This window comes from Antrostomus carolinensis, unplaced genomic scaffold (assembly GCF_000700745.2).
Source record: "Antrostomus carolinensis isolate BGI_N321 unplaced genomic scaffold, ASM70074v2 scaffold12388, whole genome shotgun sequence".
Lineage (NCBI taxonomy): Eukaryota > Metazoa > Chordata > Aves > Caprimulgiformes > Caprimulgidae > Antrostomus > Antrostomus carolinensis.
Genome location: NW_010333729.1, coordinates 1 through 23,537, shown reverse-complemented (window position 1 = coordinate 23,537; position 23,537 = coordinate 1). Strand labels below are relative to the sequence as shown.

The window sequence follows — 23,537 nt, the reverse complement described above, 5'->3', positions numbered from 1 at the left end:
TTTAGGAAAAAAGTAAATTATTTTCAAAAGACTGAAAATAACCTCTGAGTCGCATTACACATATTTCAGTAAATCATTGTTTTAACTCCTCAGCAGGTGGCAGCACAAAGTTATTCACAATGTCATATTAATTCTGTATTGTATTAAGTAATTTGATCTTAAATTTGCAATTAAAAAAGCCCTACTGTTAGATAATTATACCAGATGGAAGAGTTAATAAGAAAAATCAGGCTGTCTGTTTATTCCAGTTCTTCAGAATCACTTCAGCTGCATCTAGTGTGCTGTCTTCCTGCAAAACAAGGAATATCACTAGTACTGCAAGTATGGAGTTCTGGAAAAAGAGAGTAGCATTCGTTATTGTATCATCCCAAATCAATATTTAGCAGTTGCACTTGCATCCTGTAAATATCTGTCCGTCAGTTTTTCATTAACAGTTACAGCTACAGATCTAGACTACACAAAGAATTCAGTGCTGATTCCTTGCAAATATTTATTAGGTATATTTAAAATACATCATTTTCTCAGCATTCATACTATCAAATTTAATGAAAGGAACACTTGTTATATAAATGTCTGGCATTTTTGCAGTGATGTATTTGGCAGCTCTACACGCTAGCATAGTTTCCTAATCTTTATGTGTACAGTTGGGATGTTTAAATCTCCACGCAACCAAGTTATGCTCTGAATTGCTTAAACATAATCCCTCTAAATATGGGTAATCTATCCACTGTCCAGTTGTGTGGCTTGGCTACAACCCTGGTGAGTCATACAAGTAGTCCTTAACTTGACATGATTAGCGCTGTTCATCCTGGGCAAGCCACATTTACAACCAGCAAGTTTCATCCTGGTTGTTACTGGCTCAGTTTATACCATAGTCTTTATACCTCATCCAAAGAGCTAAGTAACAACGAGCAGAGACTCCCCTTCATTGTTGGTTCAAGTTAAGGCTGCGATCTTTATACTAGAACAGTTAAGGAGTTGCACATGTTCCATTATGCCAACTCTGTTACAGAACAACTGGGGAATATCTTAGGGCTGCGAGCTCATCAAAGCTGTCCCCCAAGTCTTTCAGTCTTTTCAAGAACAGATTCAAAAGGAGGAAGAATATGTGAAAAGGAGGTGCTCACAAAATGGCAAGTCAGCCAATTCACAAAAACCATGTAAGATAACTTCCTGTGTCTTTGTTTTCTTTTGTAATTTTGAGCTCATGTGGAACCCTATGTATTTTCAGGTAAGTGAGCTCAACTTGAAGGTGACCTTTTCATTGTTTTTGTTGTTAGAAACTGAATGGGCATGGGGTATACCACTCTGCTATACTATCATTCTCTGCTCTGGATTCTAGAACCCACTTTAATTGATAGCTGTGTCATTTATTTTCACTGTCACCACTGTTCAAGAATGTTTGTAAAAAACCAACAGTTGCCTACCCAGTTGTTTTCTGCTATTTTCCCTTCTTAGCCAAGCTAGCCACATCTATGGTTTAAAGTGCCTCAGCAAAAAGACAGTTGAAGCTACTTGGTGCTGAATTTTAGACCAAGCTAACATCCTATTCTTAAAGCTATCCAACTCAGGAGATCCTGGTCAAAATGTGACAATCAGTCTCTTGCAGATTTCTATACTGCATTGATTTTTAGGAGTCTTAATTCTTCCCAGGATACAAATTTACCTTAATGAAGCAAAAGCGTATGTACTTTTCAAACTGCCTTTTTGTCTCAGGACCACAGAATGCTGAAAGAGGAATTGCTGACAGCTTCTGAAACATAAAACAGAAATATTATTTGCTTATTTTATATATGTATAAAAAAATCTGTTTTAAGCATGGTGATTTTACTATGCTGTTTTGTAGAACTCGCCCTCCCAACATGTGAGGGAAAGACAAGGTTCAGTTTTGTATGCATTAGCCAGGCTTTACCAAATTCAAATTACTTCTCTTAAGCAAAACATTTCATAGGTACTTTTGTACAACTAGCATTTAAGCATGCTGAAAGAAAAGTGCCGGGACTTAACACAAACCTACAGGGTACATTTTCAGCATATTTAGCAGTATTTTAGCTACATCATTATCAGCAATTACTATAAACACCAAATAATATTTTGAATGAAATATCTCTATTACATTATTTAATAAATACGATTTCACTGCTCTTGCTTTCAACAGAAAAGCGTTTCTAAAACTAGAGTATGACTAAGACACCTTACCTTAGATGTTATCATCCACTTGACAAATTTATAATCATAAGGTTGTTTCTCATCTACATCAGAGAGATCTACATCTAAAAAAATTAAATTTAAAACAAACATCTTGTAAGATTTCCTAGACTCCATTGGGAAAGCATTCATTAACAGCACTATATTATAGTTAATACTTAAGAATAAAGATGTAGCTTTTATTTTTAAATATAATTTCAAAATTATACTATAAAAATTAAAATAGGTCAACAGATTGAACCATTTCATTCTGACCTGAGCACTTGCTTTCCATTCAAAGCAAATTCAGACATGTAGCTTGGAAGAAAGCCACGCACTACTCCAAGAAGTCCTCAAGTCTGGGTTACTGAGGGATCAGGACTGCGGAGGGTACTGAAGAGTATATTTATTGCATGGACATCAATAATCACTGCAACTGCAGTTTTCTCATCTGTGAAACTGAGGTACCTAAAATTTTCTGACATATGGCAGCACTGCGAGGGCCAGCTAGGTTTAAACATTTCTGTGTGAATGACAAGTGCCATTAGGACCAGTCAGTAAAAAATGTGGAACTAGAAAATGTTCCCCTGTGGGAATTCTTCGTCCAAAGTTACCGTAACCTGAATTTCCAAAAGGTTTTGTAAATTTTGGTAGCATTTTACGGTGTTTAGAAATCAGAATGCCTCAAAGAGCCTTCAGGGTATGACTTCAGATTAAGACAGACAAACAAACAAATAAAAGCAGAAAGGGGAAAGTACAAATGGTACAAACTCAGAATATTAAGCCAGGTGCTTGGCTCTCAAACTTCTTCATAATCATAAACCTTTTGAAAATACAAATTTTTATCCACCTCTTTTGTCCTCCCTAAAACCCTGACAAAGCTTTGCAAAACATGGACAGTAGTCAGGATCACAAACAAAGGCTTTGCTGAAGCTTATAAAATCTACCTCCCAGATTAAGGTAAAAAAGAAAATTTCAGTCCCAATTAGTACTTCTGACATTATTCAAACATGAAATGAGAATATAGTTTAAAATGAAAGTTGCGTTTTTAGCTTAACTATAAGATTTGCTTTCAAAACCCTTTTTAATAAACTTCATACTAACTTAATGTAGAAACATCAACAATCATAAAGTATCCTCCATCTGGAACGACAGGCTTTAGTCCAGCTTCTTGAAGCAGCTGCGCCATCCGATCACGCTTGCTTTCCAGCTCTCGAGACAGTGAGTAAAAATAGCAGTCTGGGTCATCCATGCGTTTATAGTCTATCCATAATGCTTGTGCCAAAGCCTCCTGGAAATGTAATCAGTGTTCAAAGTACTCATGGACACTCAGTAAACTCACAGGCACTCACACACTTCCTACTGGATTCTTCTTAAATTCTGGCCCTTATTAAGCAAATTAGCATACACAAATGACACAGGCTACGTCCAAGAGTGTCATTTGTTTGTTACTTTGTGCTGTGGCAACATCCAAAGCACCCAATCATTTGCTAGGCACTAATCATATACAGAAGTCACAGTCCTTGACACAAGGTTTACAATCTGAATTGAAGCTAAGTTTAAATTACTGATAATAATGTATCATAGAATAGTAGAAACTAGTAAACAGAGACAATGCTCAGTAAACAAGATCTTATTGCAACAACTTTTATTTGTATTTGCTAGAAAACTACTAAGATTGTCATGTTTTATGCAAGAAGCAGCAGTTTGCAGGTGAAAAGAAAGAATCTGCAAGATTTTTATTTTTTTTTAAATATCTGGTGAGCCTATAAAATTTGTCTCCTCTTCTTGCACCCCAGAAGATGTATTTTGACAACTAAAAATTAATTGTTGTGATTACTGTTTTATTACAGTGAGGCCTACAGTTTTGCTACACCAGAAAATAACCTCCTCTGCCCCATCTGTACCTACCTGGAGTGGAGTTGGACAAGTATACAGTGTATTTTGGTGAACAACTTGCAAATGCTTAATCAGGTTCTGAGGGCCAATAGACCAACCAAGCTAAGGGAAGAAAGCATGCATATGTTATACTTACAGCAGTGGTGTTACTAAAAATTAAGAAATAATTAAAATCAGGCATCTCAAGTTTTTCTGTTTTAAGAATTGGCAGTAAATTTGTTTTGATAAGGAATTCAGAAGAGAGCTGGTTCACACAAAGGTTGCTGAATGATGCCTTTTAAAAAATTCTAGATTTGAGACAACAGTTACAGTTTCACTTATCCTTATCTCTCATAGGGTACTGAGCAAACTTTTAACTCTTCATATAACAAGAGTTAGAAATCAAACTGAGCATTTATTAGGAATGTTATTTCTAATTGTTTTAGAATCTTTTCATCTCATAAGCTCCTATGTCAAAGGCTGTTTGAGCATAAAACAAAAGCTCACTACTGTATCATATATGTCATGGTTCAGTTTGAACACAGGTGATTAAAGAATTTAGTGGCCAAATGGTTAAATATTTTTGTTTACTTGCTGATATGTATTTTAAAGTCAATGAAAATATTATCATTAAATATTTTACAGAAATATAAGCCATTCTAAAACACACCACTGCCACAATCTGAAAAAATTCACCACAAAACTGGAAAGTTAAAATATTATAATATCCATATTTTCTCCAAGAATCTTGACTGGTTTTGAACAAATCATACTGTGTTTATTTTTTTAGTATTGTTTTCTCACAAGAGCTTATTTAATCTAGACACAAGAAGAGAATTAAAACATGGGTGTTCAAGATAGGTAATTGCTCCAAGTGAATGCTATCTTCATGTTTTGGAGACATGGAAATTTGCTAGAAGCTTTCAAAAGACAGGTCATAAAAACGGAGACTTTTTTAATGTAATAAGTGCATTTGTTATTTATGTAACTGAACTCTTTTATATTGATTCTTCTTACCTTCCAGCCAGTTACACTATATGTTTTTCCAGCACTTCCTATAGTTATTGTTCTTTCCCACATACCTGGCAACGTAGCTGTATATAAAATAAAATTAATTTGGTACAGGTGCACTCACATATTCCATGTAGTTAGAAAAACTGTACTGCCCCTAGCTCAGAGCTAGATGTTGATATATCATTGCAGCATATTAAGCAGGCAATGAGAATATTCTAAAATTATAGCAATTGTAACAAATAAGAAAGGATATATGGGCCAATGCTTTTTGGTATAAAAGTTAAGGATTCATGAAAGGAAAAAGAAGAAGCAGAAAATGAGAGGCACACATTGTGAAAACGATGTGTTAGTTATCCTCAGCTAAAATGCATAATTATTCATAAGAAAGATATGATCTAAGAAGTGACTACACATCATTTCAAGACAGCATTATTTCTGATGCCTGATAATAGCACCATATACAACATTAACTCAGGCACTGCAAGCCATTTTAATAGAACTGTCCAGTTCAGTGTCACTGGCTAACCCAGACATCAGAAAAAGAGAATAATTACTAAGACTTCTAACCCAGAACCAAACACCACAAGAATCAGAAAACCAGCAGAGCGAATAAATAAATTACATTTTGTTATATAATTTGAACAGCCTGGGCAGTGAGCTAAGGATGTCTGCAAGGATTAGGGGATGTGTGGAGGACTGTCCTTGTCCCTCTATTTGCATCTGGTAGGAGACCAAAATCCTGTTTCCTTTCCAAGGAGATGACAGAGCAAAGCTCTCTTCCTGCAGTTTGAAATTTTTTTTTGTGTACACTGCTTCAGGGGAGCTCTATTTGGACTCTTTAACTTAATTCATTTTCAACAGAAACAGAGAAATCAAGACACACTGAAGTCAGAGACACAAAGTTAGACAAGGTCATACCACTACTGCAATTGCTGTGGCCAACAACATCTGGCTCCACCTCAACTGTACACTAGAACTACTACCAATGAATCTGTTAATTGTTAAATACCCTCTCTAGGGAGACCAATGAACAAAGATTTTCCAAATAAAACCACTGAATTTCATAAGGAAGTTTTTGCAGCAGTTATCTGCATTAGACATGGTTTAAGTCTTTGCAGTTATTTGAAAACATGTATTGTACTTTTTGAGCACACTTGCCAAGAAGAGAAACAAAACAGCAGGAAAGAAACATTCCTATTAGCCCACCCATATTCACTCAAATGCTCTGTGACCTTGAAAACAAAAAGGCAATTTGAACAGATGCATCTTCTAGCTAGCTAGGTCAAAAGTATAGATCACTTTGTAAAGGCAACCAAACCAGCTCTCACAGATTGCAAAAAGAATTGAATTTCAAAGCTGATGCCCTCTAGTGAGACTGTTTTGCCACATAGTCATAGGAATTCAACCTTGGAGATGGAATGTAACAGCATTTCAAACAGTAGCAGCAGCAAAAGGGCACAGAGGAAGCAGCAGCTCTATTGCTTTTACAAGCAATGAGCTTTAAACAGAGAGGGAAATTTCTCCATGCCATATGGCAATGTCATTATATGACACCATAACCAAGTCTGACTACAATTTAAAAACTAATGAAGTGCAAAATAATACATATAATAAGCCTGTTACCTGGGATGGCACTCAGCTTGTTGAGAGGCTTGTTCAGAATCCTCAGTTACAAGACGCAATCTCTAAATCCACGAGTGCAACCCTAATCATTACTTAGAGGAGGTCCATGGCTTTACGGAAACCAGATAACGATGAGAAACATGATGAAGTGCTCTATACTACAGAAAACTGCTTCAGTGACTGCACAAGACTGTACTAATTTTATGATATGTAGGCTAGCAACCCCTGTTAAATTGTATTAAGGAGCCACCATCAGACCATCAATTTGTGAATTGATGCAATATGCATTTTGCGTGTCCCACAAAAAAAGTGTCACTGCATTTGATGGAATATGTAGAGGTTAACTTGGAAACACAAGAGCAAGAGTTTTTAAATTGTGAAATAACATTTTAATTTTTTCTTGTATTTTGTAGACTTAAAAAAAAAAAATTCTAATAAACTTAAGTTAAAAAGAGCAGATCTTGCTTCTTTTACTGAAACAATGTTATTGTTTACAGTGTTACCCTGAAGGTTCCATAGTCATTTTGACACTAAAGTTAAAGATGATATCATGGGATCTGTTAGAGAATATGTACCTAAACCTAGATGACAAACTGTCCAGGCTTTAACTTGAATTATCAGTACATGGTACTTTTACATTTTATGCTAAACTCCAGAATACTTTTTGTTCAACTGGAAATGTTTTGAAGTACTGAAATTACAATACTGATACTAACAAACAATACCTTACACCACCCACAGAGATTTTGGTTCTGAGGATATTTGCATGAACTATGCTATATGAACCTGCTAAACCCGTGAAGAAAGCTTTAATTTAACTCATTTTACTTTGCAATTGGGACATGATAAGCCACACATTATCAGTTACTGTGGTAAGTTGTTAGGATGCACTGACTCAGATTACTATCACATGAACGTACCCAAAACGTTCCCCTTCTTTCATGTCTGAAGGTCTTCAAGAAGGTATCACTACCAAGGCACCACAACAGCCATGAAATTAAGCCACTTTCAAAAAAGACTCATAGTTTATGCATGGCCAATACCATTAATGTACTGTAGCTGTATAATCAGCAAGGGCATTTAGATATAATTTCCTTTTTATTATTTAGAAGATTCAGTTTTTACAATGATGTAGCCTCCACTCTCTCTACAGATACAGAATTGAGGCACAGAAGCAAAGTCTTCAGCACCCAGTCAGTGGTAAAGCCAGGAAAAAAGCTAAGCTTTTCATGTCTAACTTATATTTATGTCTCTTGATTTCATTGTTTAATCTCAACTAAATGTCTCTATTGCACGACTGAAATGTGCCTTCATATGACAATAAATCAGTCATAACAGAGAGTTCACAAGATGCTACCATCAGAAACAAAATATTTTGGACTTCAGCCAGCTAAATACATCAGCAGATCCAATTCAAGACTACCACACTAGAAACTTTTCATATAAATGCTTAGCTGTAGCACTGCAGTATTGGGGAAGGAGTTCAGTAATCTGCACTAGATTCCCTTGTTCTGAGACAGTGGGAGTAATTCCACTAACTTCAGTGAAACTTTTATCAAGAAGTAAAACAAGAGGGACAGGGTCATCATATCGTATCTGGTTTTCTGTGTTGTTCTTGCAATGGTACTTTACCCCTGTAGCAATACTGCCTGAAGACTTTAGCATGCTTTCACACTGCCCATGCAGTGGCTTACTTCACTGAATTCTATGTCCATTATTTAACACTGCCTCTGCACTTTGACGGGACAGTGTTCATGCACTATCTCCACACTAACCTTTATACGTTTTTCTTTTTATAAGTAGTGGAGCAAAAATAATTGTGTTCCTCATTACGCATTTCCCTCATTGATTATCTCTACAATGCTTTAAGAATTAAGTTTTAATCCCTATTCCTTCTCTTAATTATTCACCAAAGCACAGTCCAATATACATACGTGAACAGCAGCTATACCTGTCATGGCCAACAAATTAACTGAATAAGGATGAGATATTCAGATGATCATAACTGATTTATGAGCATCAGTCCCACTGGTTTCTATGGATATCTACTACAAAGTCACTTAAGAGCTTTTGGAAATTCTATTTGGAAATTATTCTTTAAAATATTTTTCAGAAAAGGGAGTATCTCTTCTCCTTAGAGTCTAAACATTGTACAATAGTCAAAGCTTGAAGTTTGAGCTCCTTCCAGCAATCACTATCTCCGAGAGGCCCGTTTACAACATTCCACAACCATTTCTAAGATATCACAAAAAATCAGTACCTATTTTAATGTGTTTATTTCCTTTGTACACCAGCCATTCATACACCTCATCACTGATGCACAGAGTATCATGTTTAATACAGAGATCAGCTATTACCTGAAGCTCTTCTCTGGTAAACACCTGGGATACAAGAAAGTAAGGGACAATGCATTAATCATAGCATTTAAGGCATACTCTGAAATTAAAGTAGTGTTAAAGCAGGACTCTTACCTTGCCTATAGGGTTGTGCGGGGTATTCAGAATAATTGCTTTTGTTTTGGAATTAAATTTATTTGCAAGCTCAGCAGGATCTAAGACCCAATCAGCACTAGATGCAGAGTTTCCATAATTTTTCTAAAAAAAAAACCCGAAACCCAAAAAAAACCCAATAAATTGATGCATTACTTGAATAGAACATGTTACAGCCTAAACAGAGATGCCCGGTTACACTCTTAAGACACTTTCATAATCATTCTTGACAACCTATCCAATCTGTCCTGCTCTCCTGGGAGAAGGCACTTGTAGGAACAGGTAGGGAGGCTAAGAGCAAGGTAAATTGTTATGACAGTGTCTGTCCACTCCTGGCCACTGTCTGTCTTAAAGCCTGCCCAGGAACTGGTTTCCAGGATCTGGTTACACACATGCTGATTATAACTGTGCGTAATGCAGGAAGCCCAGTCACACGACAGGAGAGTTTATGGCCTTCCCAGCCACTAGAACAAGTGTGCACATGCCTGGCTGGAAAGATTGATGACCAATGGAGAGATTCAAGGTCTTTTCCTCCTCCTTGCCTATATGAAAATGTTCAAACAGTTAAAAATTTGCACCACTGAGGCTCTGGAGTTGCTGTGGTATTACACAAGGACAACAGAAGTTGGGCCCAGTTGCTGTTGCGAATAAAGAACACGACCACACTAACTTTCTGACACTTGCACGTTACTGGGAGAGGGCAAGACCAAAAACAAGGGTGTGAAACAGAAAATACTTGGAGGAACCCTGTCATTCAAAACATCCCCAGAAGGAGGGCATCCAGGGGAACAGTCTCATCTACTTCCACTGCAGTCCTGGAGGTTCTGTCACTCTGTGTTGTCCTGATGTCATGGTGTTCATGCAACAGTCCTGCCTAAAGAGCCCCTCAGCCCTCCCCATGCAAGGCTGTCAGTCACCCAAGGCAACAGTAACAGGATCAACACTTTGCATCCAGAACTACCCATCCAGAACTACCCTTGCAAGCTGCCAGCATAATGCCAGCAGTACCAATTTGAAAATTAACCCATGCCAAAATAATTACTTTTTACCCATAAAGGAAATAGTAATTCTAGTATGCATAGCAAATATGTCTACTGCATAATCGTTCCTTATTTAGGAAGCAGATTTTGGAAAATAAATTATATTCTGTCATCTGAGTTGCTGAAGGGATCAGAAACCAAATCTTTTGAAAACCAGCAGATACAGAAACTGCACTGATGTGATCCTCCTTCCCTTATTTGCACTGAAAACATTTTCTGATGACATCCAAAAAAGAATTCTGATCAGCTTTCAGAATGCTCAAATTAAAGTAAATGAGAAACATTGTCCCACCTTTTCCAACACTAATAAAATATTCTATGTGCTTTGGATTATTATTGTCTCAGACTTACTCTATAGCAACCTATCTAATTTTTATATAATTGGATATTATGAAAAACTATACAGAAAAGCATCATCTATAAGTTGTTCACCAAACTGTACTGAGTATGGATAAGAAACTTTATATGATAAATAATTTTTAAAAAGCTACTCACATGTCTCAGTGGGATAAAAACAGGCTTTGCACCCGCCATCTTCACCATTGGTTCATAACAGTCATAAAACGGCTCTATTATTATTACCTGAAATTACAATCATCAGTATCAGAAACAGAGAATTTACTGTGCACGATACCATCATCTTTCTAAATCTACGTTGGTAGCATAACTTGATAATGTTTCTGGCACTGCATCCTAACATTGCAGAATGTTCCTCCTTTTAAGAACATCACATAATGATGCCCTCGGTCTAAGTATGACAAGCATTACTCATTTTTGACAACACACACAGGCTGTTCTATAGTTACACATTATAACTATCAAGATATAGTTTTAGGAATGTTTTGGTCCTACACAGAGATTTGAAGGTGCAAGGTAAATATGGGAGACAGCAACAGCAAATTGTTGAACCACAGCACAGCTGCCCTAATTCCCCCCATGAAATTCTGTGACTTCCAAGTATCCAGAAATCCCAGAAGAATGGCTTAAGTCCTCAAATTTCATCAGAAGAAAACTTTCAGGTAGAAAAAAAGGACAAATTCAAGGTAAACTGCATAGAGTCTAGATAATAGGAAAACAAAACAAAAAAAAAAACAACCCAAAACTTAATAGCAGAGAACTGTTACAAAAAATAGAAGTGAATATCAGAACAACAGAAAAGGAAGAAAAGACACAGATGAGAATACATTATAGAAGTGAAACCAACAAAACATTGAAAGCAAAATGCATAACACAAAGTTCTTGTCAGCTACAGATACAAACATCCCCCCAAAATGACTTTTAATATCACTGTCAAAAAGGCAGACATCAGTAGTGAAGGGATGAATCATTACAGCTAGTACAGCAAATTAACAATTCTTTCTTTAAAGGACACTTCTGCTTTTCTGCTACCTATGCTGCTACCATGCAATAGGCCAAAACAGACCTTGATACACAAAGGTTATTCAAACACCAACAACACTTCATGTCCCCCTTAGTCTTCTGCTGCAGACAACAGCCCAGCAGTTTTCTCAAAATAAGAAACCAGTGTGTATTTTGTCACCTAACAGTAACAGTGATAAAGAAACTGCTACAGGTACCATAAGTATGAAAGAAAGGGGTTTCTAACTTGGTGAAGACATCCAAAGGATGATCTCCTGATCACAGCTTCTGAAACTATAATATAGTCAGATGTACAACTGTAACAAATCAAATCAATGGAGATAAGAAAGAAACTCCAACTTGAACTTATATTTAAAAGTGGACAAATAAAAAACAGGCAAATTCTCATTTCAGTGAGTATTTCAAATAAAAACTTACTTCATCTCCCTCTTCAATTAGTGCCTGTATTGTACTAAAGAGAGATCCATAAGCTCCCACGGTCACCAGGATATCTGTGAGAGGATCAATCTTTCTTCCACAAACTCTCTCATACACTTGAGACAAGGCTTTCACCAGTGATGGATGTCCCTGTTTAAAGCAAACAAATGCAGCTGACTGGTGTGTTCCTGACAATGTACAAAGCCTATGTTTGGGTTTTTCTCCACATATATCAAAATAATACATTTTGAAATAGAAAAATACGAGAGGAGCCCTCAGTGTTAATGTCTGTTGAGAGATAGCATGGTTTAAAGTTTTTGCACATTAGGGAAGAAAAGTGGTTCCAATTTATTCATATCTACTAGGAAATTCTTTTTGTATACCTGATGCTTTTTAATTTCTATCTTATTATCACATCTCAGGATAGCTCCAGGTACCCTATAGGATAGCTAAGACAAGAGACAGTAGGAGAGAAGGGAATACTCTGACACCAATTCATCCTCATCCCCTTTAGAGTCTCTTTCTCACCTGCCTATATGTCTGTCTGAAGCTACTTCTGTTTCTTTCCTTATCTTTCAACTAAAAGGTATTTGGTGCAAGGGAAATCTTGTTCTGTTTATAAACTGCTGCTAAACAGCACTTACGATCAGAATGATGATTCCTAGTCATATCCAAATCTCAGAGCACCATTCACCATTTGTGTCCCCTACAGGGACATGGCAGTTAACATACTCTTCTCAAAATGTGCAAAGAGTGAGTAAACAAGCATGCAACAAAGACCACATGCAATGCTGATATAAGAACACACAATTTTGTTTACTCAGGAAGACTACACGTTTCCTGCTGTGAAATCTTTTTTCTTTTTGGATACTGGGTAGAAATAGAAAACAGCCCAGTGAGAAAATGCAACTACGTAAGAAAAAACATTCTCTTAAGTATTGAACATTGTACCTCTACATACAAGGCATAAAATCATGAACCCTTCTGTAAACAAGAACATTAACATAAATTAAGGCTCACAAGTCATTGTTGATTCAAATGACATCCATTTCTTGCCATGAGTGTGTCAGCTACACAGGAATGCTGCACCACGCAAGCCTCGTTATGTCACTCTACAGACCATAGCCCTACAGTCAATGAGAGGTCCAAGCGCCGCAGAGAGCTGAGACAATGTCTCAATTATGTGCATCATTCATACTCATCCTTCCCATTTGGTACCACAAACACTTGTGCTCAAAAACCCTAGAAGTGCAGAAGTTTGTAGAGGAAGTGCAAAGGCTGAAAATGGGAGTATTGGTAAAAATTTATCAATAATTGCTCTCTACAGCATAATATATCTGCAAATGTTCATAATTACCATGGGAATTATCAGACTATTTGGAAACAGAGAACCAAGTGACAGAAGTAAATATTGAATAACTGCATGCATTGAGAAAATGATATTTATGACTGATTTGCAAATTGGTTTAGAGAATCAGTCTGAATATTTGCTGGAAGGTAGACTGTAGCCCATTCTCTCTGTAATCTTTCCCCCTGTGGCAAGACTCCTGCAAAACCTTGTCTGCCTGGGGAGCAAAGACTTTTCAGGTGCCTTATTGTGGGTGAAGAACATACTAATGCTTAGCCCAGAGGCTCACTATATCCCAGCCATCGTTTCTGTGTGTCTGACACTAAATAACTGCTTTATACTTCCAAGTGTATATATATAGAGAGAGGTTTATATATATACATACGTATCTATTTCATGCTTGCAGACTCTTTGCACACAGCTAAAGGGGATTAAACAAAATGACCCAGAGAGGGATGGAATGAGATTACATTCACTGGGGATTTTTTTTCCTCCGTTCTGTTCTTGCCAGGGCCCTGAGTGCACTAATAGGCCTTAATGGCCCTGACCAGCCTCACCTGGAGCCTCTACCCAGAGCTGTGCCCCTGATCCAAAGGCTTCATTTAAACGCCATGTAGTAGTGTTGCTGGGCTGCAATTCAGTTACAGCCATGCCTGTACCTGGCCATGGACCCTGTTGAACTTGGCCCCTACCTATAGATTGACTTTGTGGCTTGACCGTAGGCCTGCCTTGTCACCATGGACCTGCCCAGTGATCACTGGGTTATGTCTAACCCTAGTTAGCATTGCTCGACCTCACTGTGGATTGACTTCCTGGCTTGACCTCAGGCTCACCTCACTACCACAGGCTTGCCTGGTGATCTGGGCTGACCTCAGCCACCATCTCTGGGCCTGCCTTGCTCAGGTGCCGTGGTACTGGGCCCTGGCTGATGAGGCCTCTGCCCTGCTTGGTGTGATAGCTGCTGGCCACTGTTGCTCCCCATCTGTTCTAATGCATGAAGATTCTCAGAGAACAGGTAAAAAGTTATGTTGAAATATATACACAATGATGCCACAACTACCCATGCAATTACTGGCCTACCAGTCTCTACAATGTTTTTCTATCACTGGTGCATAACATGGTCATGCTGAAAAATATTAGATAGACTCCTTAGGGTCTTGTAGCAATCCTGACACATGATTCTCAATTGAGCAATATGGCTTACCTTTACCATAAAATATAAGAAAGACAAACCAAACAAGGAAGTGGTCATACCAAACAGTAAAGTCCCCGTGAATATCTTGCCTTGGACAATGATAAACGCCACACATTCATACTCAGCTCAAGACAAACTCTACAAGCCAACTTACATAATGGGTAGTGACTATCTTCCAGGGGCAGAAACTTACTGTTTTTATCATTTCCTAATCTCCACTGAAATCTACTAAATGTTATGGATGAATCTTTTCTTGATCTTAGAGATGTTGTCTCAACTGGTACCTAATATTTCCATCTGATTCACGTTTACACTGACCAAAATCAGAAGTAAATGTACAATTTACACTCTTTAAACTGTGAATTGACTCTTCAAAGACAATCTATCCCACATGTGCTGTAATATTTTGCTCTTGCTGAAGGATTCCACCTTGAAAAAGACCACACAGAGGATATTTATTAGTAACAGAATGACCTATAGATAAAACTAATTTAAAACAAAGTCAGGTTTTTTCCCTCTGTGGCATGTTCTCTTGCTGAACTTGGGTCCTCAAGTTCCACAGTACTTACAAAGCCTCGTGTGTACTGGTTCAGTCTGTCAACTGCTGCTACCCTTGCCAGCTCTTCTTTAACGTAGCTGGGAGGGGATATATCAGGAAGGCCTTGACCAAGATTAACAATTGAGGGATCTGCTGCCACCTTTGTAAATTCAACCCTAAAGGGAAAAAACATGTTAAAGTTAACATGAGGTTAAATTATCTTTTCCTTCATGAGCATTAAAAGGCAAAAAAGGTATTTCACTGCCATATTCACACCAGCAGAAACAGGTTTAAGTGAATGGTAATTAACCACAGGAGTCAGAGGGAACCCAATAAAAGGTTGACTTTCTGCACTCAGAGAATAACTATTCTGCCAGCAGAACTGTGCTCAGATGTGCACAGATACAAACACACAGTAACTCTGGACAAGGACAGAAAGGGAACACTACCCTCTTTGCAAAGTGAAGTGGACCTAATTAGAATAGGCATATTAAATGATTTAAAGGCTAGATTCTGTCAAGTGAAGGTGTCATTTAAACTCTCTAGTCACCTCAGAGAGCTATATTTTTTTGTGTGTGTGATTTTAGGCAACAGACTGTTTCAGGATGTTCATTAACTGTTCCTAATATCCTGCCAGATACAAACGTTAGATTCTCAAAGAATTTTTTTCTCCTCCCTTCACGGGTAAGCTTTGCCTTTCACCCTTTCCTCACTATCCAAATGTTAACAAGATTAAAAGAAAAAACAAAATACCAAACAAAACAAAACAAACCATATAGCATCACAGCTCTGTCAAAAATTGATAGAAAGTTATAAAAATGAGTTTGAGGCTGGATGACTAAAACACATTGTGTGTATATATACACATATACACATACAACTAATGTAAGCCCAAAACAGAGTTTTCACCAACTAACAACATCCCATATTTACCAGGGATGGCAATATTGCTTTAAGACCAATTTAATACCTAGAAAAAAGTGTATTAAAAATAATAAGCTAACTTATAAAGACAAGTATAATGGCTTGAAAAAGAAATCTGACTCCTTTGCTAAACAAAAATCAACTGTAATTGAAATACATTACTCAACAAAATTAACATTTAAATTTGAAAGTCAGCTATACTACCATGCCCAAGAGTTATATTTCTCTTAAGTGGTTTACTAGATGAAGAGAAGCCCAAGCCCAATATTTACAGCTCAAGAATAAGAATTAATTCACACCTTTAACAGAATTTGGTTCACTGCTTCTGAGGAAGTGCCAAATATATTTCAGCAGCGATAGTAAGTGCTACATACCTTCTTATTGCCAATAACTATCAATTTGGAAAGAAAATATATCAGCCAAAGACATTTTCTGAAATTTGCAGATATTTTCCTATTACTTACCAGACATTGCTATCAAGGCCTTCAATTCGTCTTGTGTTTTTGTGTCTGAAGGCCATTGTCTGCAAGATCAAAATATACAGACAGAAGGGTTTTGTTAAAGCAGACAAAGTACTAAATTGTTGGATCCTGCATGACAAACCCTCCTTCATGCTTTCTCAAATATACCATTGCCAGCTGAATTCAGTAGTTACACAAAATTACAGACATGTTCTTTCATTAAAGCTTCCATAATAGCCTGAATTCAGACTAACAAGAAAATACACAAAAATGTCCTAAATTCTCATTCATCATTATCTACAGTCACTGAACTTTCAGCAAGGATGGAGCAGGAGCATAATTTAGCTCAACAGTTTTAGAAGATGACCTAAAAAAGAAAAAAACAGGGTACATACATTCTTTTCTCTGATACAATAACAACTTAAAGACTGTGTTATTTCTAGCCCAATTCCTGCTCAATACAGTTTGGAAAGCGTGCATTTTCAATGTAATTTTATTTGTTAAATTGATAGGTAAGAGGAAAATAGCAGAGACATATCCTATTTTCATTCAGACTTTTAAAACTTTAAAGTATTTACTGACAGCACAGCAAAACCACATTAGAACATGTTTTTCCTCTATATTCAGACCTTCAATTGAGGTCTTGGAAAACTGCTTTACAATAGACATTCAATGAGTACTCTCTATACAGGCAGAGAAAAACTTACTGATAGTTGTGGTATTTTTAAGCTAAAAAAGAAAAGAAAGTTAGGGGGAAAAAAAAAAACAGATTTATTTCTATGTTCAAACAAAAACAGGGCAAGTCCATTTGTATCTTTATAAACCAGCTTGATACTGGAAAAAAATTACACAGCAATTACACAGTCCCTCAATACTCCAGACACTCCTGTTTCTTTGAGTCAGACTACTGATTTTAGTGACTTTTACCACTGCTAGCCATTGTTATTCTCTGAATGATTCAAAAACCATGCTCTAGCTACCATACTCTAAGAAAATGTCTGTGTTGCCATTACACTCCAAGTTTCAACTTTGAATCAGTGGGATTGACTCATAGTAGAAATATTATGCAGGCACATGTTTGCACTCAACCTGTTTACAGTAATGAAGCTACCATATACATAATGATTTGAAGAATGGGAAGGTATAAAATTAAACAAATATTTCTCTGCTTATATGTCTTCTCTACAGATCTGATGTGACCTCATCTTTGAGACAGAAACACCAGAGGAATCATGTTTTATTTGTCCTCAGAAAGAAAACCATTAAGATAACTAGAGAGCTGAAGTTGCACTTCTTGACACAGAACAAGAGGGAGTTCTAACTAGGTAATCTGCACTGCATTTATTTAAAAACACACATATGGTTTAGAAGATGAATCCAATTTTACAGTGTATGTCTTGGTAAATATGATGAATGTTTGGCTGTGCTAAATACAAATAACACAGGTACTATTTAGACTGAGCCCTGCCCCCGGCCACAGCTTTCTTCACATGATAGACTACTTTTTGTACTTCAAGGAATAAGAAGTCTCACCTTGAATCGTTCCAGATAATAATGATAATTGTGTGTGCTGCCATGGGTAAATTCGCTCCATTGACCAGCTCTTCTTTAAATTGTTTCAGTTTACTAAAAGTTGAAGGCTTATCAGCTGCAGGGCTTTTATAATTAACTATAATTGAAATCTTAACTGCATTAAGTAACCTTCCCTAGCTAAAAATGTATTGACAAGTAAAATACGCCTTCACCTTACAGCATTCATACTGTCTTAAGTTTAAATATTTAATGATTCAAGTCTTCCTATTTCTTTTTTTTTGTGCCTTGAAACTAGTTTTAAAACAGAACAGCTGGACCTGCATTAGTTTTCACAGATTCAATTTACAATGGCATTCAGGTCCACCTTATTATTTTGAGAAAGCCAACCAATGAACTGACATTTTAAAATGATACTTTAAGTGGCATTCTTTCTTCCAGAACATCATGAGAATGCTTCAGATTCTTTTTTCTTTTAGCCCAGTTATATCAACACTTGATAATCTTCAAGCCATTTCTAGATGCATCTAGGACTAGGATTTCCATCAATTTAAGATCGCTGTTAGGCAGGAGAGGAATGTCCTCATCAAGCTCTAACTCTGACCTCCTGTTTTCCTTAACACTTTCTATCAGGGAAAGCACCTGATAGAAAGTCAGGTGCTGCTCGTATTTGTTTTCCTTCCTAATACAAAGAAACCTGTGATTAAATTGAATAGCAATATGTTTAATAATGATAGAAGCAAATACTTTCGCATGGTACCTAATTAAATTGTGGAATTCAGTGTCCAAAGCTACAAGTAAAGCCAAGATCTTAAGAAAATTAAAAAAAAAAAAAAAAACCCAAACAAACCAGGATTAGATTTCAGCACATTTAGTGAGAAGATCCAACTTCATTAAATAGAATACAAATACTTACAGCATATGAAAAACTGACTCAGGCAAAAGGTGACCTTCAAAGTGGCTTGCACGCTAAAAGAAACTCCTCATATAGGCAAAATATGCTACAATTGTCCAGTGTAATGGCTTGAACATCTGTTTTGAAGGATCTGACATGTGCCTGGGTTGACGCAAGTTGCTGACTAGATGAATGCCTGTTCTGCCCTGGGAACACAATTTACCCTCCAGTGTTCTATACGCAACACAGAGTGTGACCTCCAACCACACACCATGTTGCAAAGCTCTGTTTTCTCTCAACAAAACTGGGACACCTGAAGTCACACAACCCTATAAGCAGTTGAGCTGGGAAATTGAGAAGATTTGGTATAAAATTAAGTTTGAGGTACTTACATCCCCTTTGTTATTGCAGCATCAAGAAGCACCACAACTCTCATTTCATTAAAGGAAAACAGAGATACAAATAAATTAATTGTCTTATACCAAAAGTCTGTGATAAATCTGGGATTGAACCTGTCTCCTGTATCTCAAGCTCCAGTGCCCTAACAACTAGGCAATCCTTCTGGCCTGATATGGGCTAGATGTGACTTTAAAGACTGAAAAGGATACACAAAGCAATAACTGCTGAATTCTGTTACGCTAGTGTGGTTAAATATTTGACTGATTCAAATACCTTATTTTGTTCTTGATATTAAATATTTGGATCAATGTAACAAGAAAGGAAGAAAACACAGCTAATTAATACATATTGGTAACACTGCAAAAATAGTGCATACCTAAAACATTGCATGAAATAGTTTTATCTATGAAGCTGAAGGAATACTTACTGCAGAGGCTGAAAGTCTGATGGATCTGGAAAGCAAATCTGTTCGTAGTTGGTATGTTCTAATGCCAAAGCAACAGAAGCTTCGTGAAGCAAAAATCATGCCTGCATAATAAATAAGTGACCTGAAAAAAACTTACAGATTCCAGGAATGAGTTTCTACACATCACTAAGCAATTTTAAAAGATAAGATCCCCTTCTCTTCCCTTCAGTGATTTTGTTTCATTGAACTAAGTTCTAGTAAATTATTACCTTAACACATTTGTAAGCATAGAGGATGAAACTTTTTAACTGACAGGGCTGCAAAATGTTTCTGAATGTCACCTAGGAGGAAGGTTTCCTCTATTTGACAGCACTGATGTCTTTTCCTTGAATGACAAATAAGACTAAATGCAATTCAGTGTTCAAGGTCTCTGTTGGAATTGCTGTTAAAATGTGTTTGTGTAATAAAAATTGCTATTACAATTGCCAATTTAGGCAGAAGAGAAAAAGAGCTCAATTTTTAAAAAGTCACACAGTTTTAAAACTGGTCTCCATTTTCCAGTGTTTCAAATCAGGTATTCTGAAATGGAGATAATTAAGATCACCAGTCACACCAGAGAGGCAGGCCCACACACTTTATATAACTAACTAAGTTTTGCCACAGTGACTTGGCAAATGTCAAGTATCTACCATGTCAGAAAAAAGAGCTAGAAAGGACGTTCTGTGCAGAGTAACAAATCATTCACTGCCTAGTGAAAATATGCCCTCTCAGTAACTATAGAAAAGAAGTAAGAGCTGGTATTTCAGGCAACTACTTCCAGAATGTATTTTTAAACACATATGGGATGACACTATCAAAATGACTGGCCTGTGTTAAAAAACCCCCGTGTAACCCATAGACCTATGCCTGAAGCATAGTAGCCACAGCAGTATAATTATCAACTTTGGTTTTCATAGTTCACTCATTAAAGAATAGATAACCTGTGCTTCCCCTCAAGACTTTGCTACCTGAACAGGGGAAGAAAACAAAAAAAGAAAAGAAAAAATGATAGTATTGTATCATTTGTATTAGAAACAAAAGAATGCTGTTGCCTGTTAAAACATTACCATGCAAGCCTTGCAGATAGAAGTAAAAATGAAAAAGTAAAATATGATTATTTTGTTATGAAGAATGGATTTAGTCCAACAAGAAAATGTTCTTTACACTTTCAATGTAAACTAATAGAAAAGGTCAACCAATACTTCCTTTTAAGGATGCCCCATTGAATGAGTTAAATTTTAAAAGTATGTTGATTTTGCCTTTCTCTTATTCCAGTGCTACAAATTAGTCTCAGTTCTGAAATTAGGGTCTTTCTTGCACAGTCCTGAGTTGTAGCTAACTCAGTTAGACCCTCAATAATACCCATGTAGTCCCATTGCATTTATCAATCCACAAGTACATAATTCATAGAATCACAGAATGTTGTGAGTTGGAAGGGACCCACAAGGATCATCGAGTCCAACTCCTATCCCAGCACAGGACAATCCCAGGATTCAGACCATGTGTCTGAGGGCCTCGTCCAAATGCTTCTGGAATCTTGTCAGGCTTGGTGCCATGACCACCTCCCTGGGGAGCCTGTTCCAGTGCTCCACCACCCTCTGCCTCAAGAACCTTTTCCTAACGGCCAAGCTCAACCTCCTGTCATTTCCTCTGGTCCTACCATTGGTCGCCAGAGAGAAGAGATCAGCACCTGCCCCTGCTCTTCCCCTTGCGAAGAAGTCATAGACCTGATGAGGTCTCCTCTCAGACCTCATTGACACTTCCTTTATAAGAAGAAACACTGACAATTTCCTGAGAACTAGCAAAAGTCAACATCAATGAAATCTTTGACACTAGTCAGCAGATACTCTGAAAGACACTAAATAAATATATCTGTTTAAAAAAACCTGTAAATACATTTTAAGTTACTTTTAATAACAGCACTTGGCATGTTTCACATTTGATAATAACTACATGAAACCAAAAAGACTGTGAAGGTCTCTATTTCTCTCCTTGTGTACGCTCACAAAAACTGCTTATGTAACATACTGATACTATCTTAAACTGTGCCCGGGTCAGAGCAGAGGCAGGATCGCTCTGGCAGCACACTGTGAACACGTGCAGCAGTTCACACAGAGGGACAAACATGCATATCTTTGCCTGTTTCATTTTGCACTGAGGAGTAGCAAAATGAAATAAAAAAAACCTTGCAAACTTTACATGCAAAACTAACTTGCAGCTTCTGTAAGAAAAATTATTAACAGTTGTAAATAATTCTGGCATTAGTGCACATGCTGCACTGAAAGAGAGTGTGGTATTTGACAAGCCGTTATTTGACACAAGGCAACCGTACAAAACCAGAACACAGCACGAGGAACAGCAGACCTGTATCGCTGTGGCGTGGTCGATTTCTGCAAGCACCTGAAATACCTGAAGTAAAAAAAGATACCCACCTTTAACACCACAGAGATGTAGAAACTTTGAGGAACATAATGGAAGCAATACTTTGCTGGACAGCCTCAGTGAGGAGAGTCAAGGCATTAGCATGTAACATCTGTCCCACTACATTTCAATCTTTGTGACACTTCTCCAGCAAATGCTGAACAGCATTTGTTCTGACTCAAGAGCAATCAGAGACAAGACTACTGGCCACTAAACAGGGAAGCCTCCTAGAAAATACTTCTACAACTTTTTTTTTTCCTAAAAATATCTCTTCTGCAACTCTGAATATTTCCATTTAAGCTACTCTAGGAAGGAAAGGCAAAGACTTCCTTAATATAATCAGATACTCTTCCACACTGATCTCAAAAAAAAGTGAGACCTACTCTGTTTTTTTTTAAACACACACATTCCCACTGTAATTGTATATGACATGTTAACACATATCACAGACTCATGAGAATGATTTACTGTTACTTTTAGGATGAGTCCACACTTAATTATTACCTCTGTATGTGTTTTGGCAATGACCGAGTATGTATAAGATATCAATTAGATGTTTTATAATGTCTTAAGATAAGTTTTTCTCACCAAGATAGAAAGTTTCTTCCAGCTCAGGAAAGTTGCACAGTGCTAGGCAGCTACAGAGGCACTTTCAAACCCTGTTTCAAGTCTCTTAAAAACATGTAAGGTTCTTCAAACACAGTAAATGCACTGGTCTCTGTGGGAGAATTAAAAGGTATTATTTTTTTCTTTCTTAGTCTTACGAATATATATTTTTTTCCTCATTCTTGGAGCCAGGCACTGGCTTTTTGGCCAAGAGTCATGTCTGTTAAACTCAGAAATTAACAGTAAGGAATATTTTTCATTCTATTCTAACTTTCAGTGCCCTGAAGCATTCATGCTTTAACTGGTAGTCAGTCCATCTGGGATTCAGGCCTGCATACTCATAGAGAAAACAGGAAAATGGGAAAATGAACATTAGGGGGGAAAAGGACAACTAATGACCACTCCTGCAGCTTCCCACTTTCTCAGGGGAGTGAGAAGCCAGGAAAGCCACCAGGCAGGACAACACAATGAATGGCTTCTTAGTGGGGCTGGGAGGAAGACACATTCTGGTTGCTAATCTAGTTCAAACTCAGATTTGGTAACTTAAACCAGACTGAAAGATATAGTTAGGCGTTGTCATGGAAACTCGATTAATACATCTGTGCACTAAGAATCCTCAGCTCATGCTGCGCTTTATAACCACTCCAGCAGATACCTCCGAGTCCCAAGTTCTCCCGCTCCCTCCACAGCTGCCCAGCAGGCCCCACACGCAGCAGGGACCGGGACGGGGGGCAGGAGGCGGCCACC

At 37.3% G+C, this 23,537-nt stretch overlaps 1 protein-coding gene across 1 annotated transcript; it reads right to left on the bottom strand.

Annotated features, from left to right (window-relative positions):
- On the bottom strand, nucleotides 1-19,908 carry KYAT3 (kynurenine aminotransferase 3). Its single transcript, XM_010173968.2, has 13 exons — nucleotides 19,746-19,908; nucleotides 16,498-16,556; nucleotides 15,141-15,285; nucleotides 12,029-12,178; nucleotides 10,727-10,813; nucleotides 9,174-9,296; nucleotides 8,963-9,083; nucleotides 5,083-5,159; nucleotides 4,099-4,188; nucleotides 3,292-3,478; nucleotides 2,200-2,273; nucleotides 1,667-1,753; nucleotides 1-289 (listed from the first exon to the last, which is right to left on the bottom strand). The coding sequence occupies exons 1-13, from the start codon at nucleotides 19,842-19,844 to the stop codon at nucleotides 227-229; spliced, it is 1,362 nt and encodes a 453-aa protein (XP_010172270.1). The 5' UTR covers nucleotides 19,845-19,908; the 3' UTR covers nucleotides 1-226.
- Nucleotides 19,909-23,537: the final 3,629 nt, after the last annotated feature.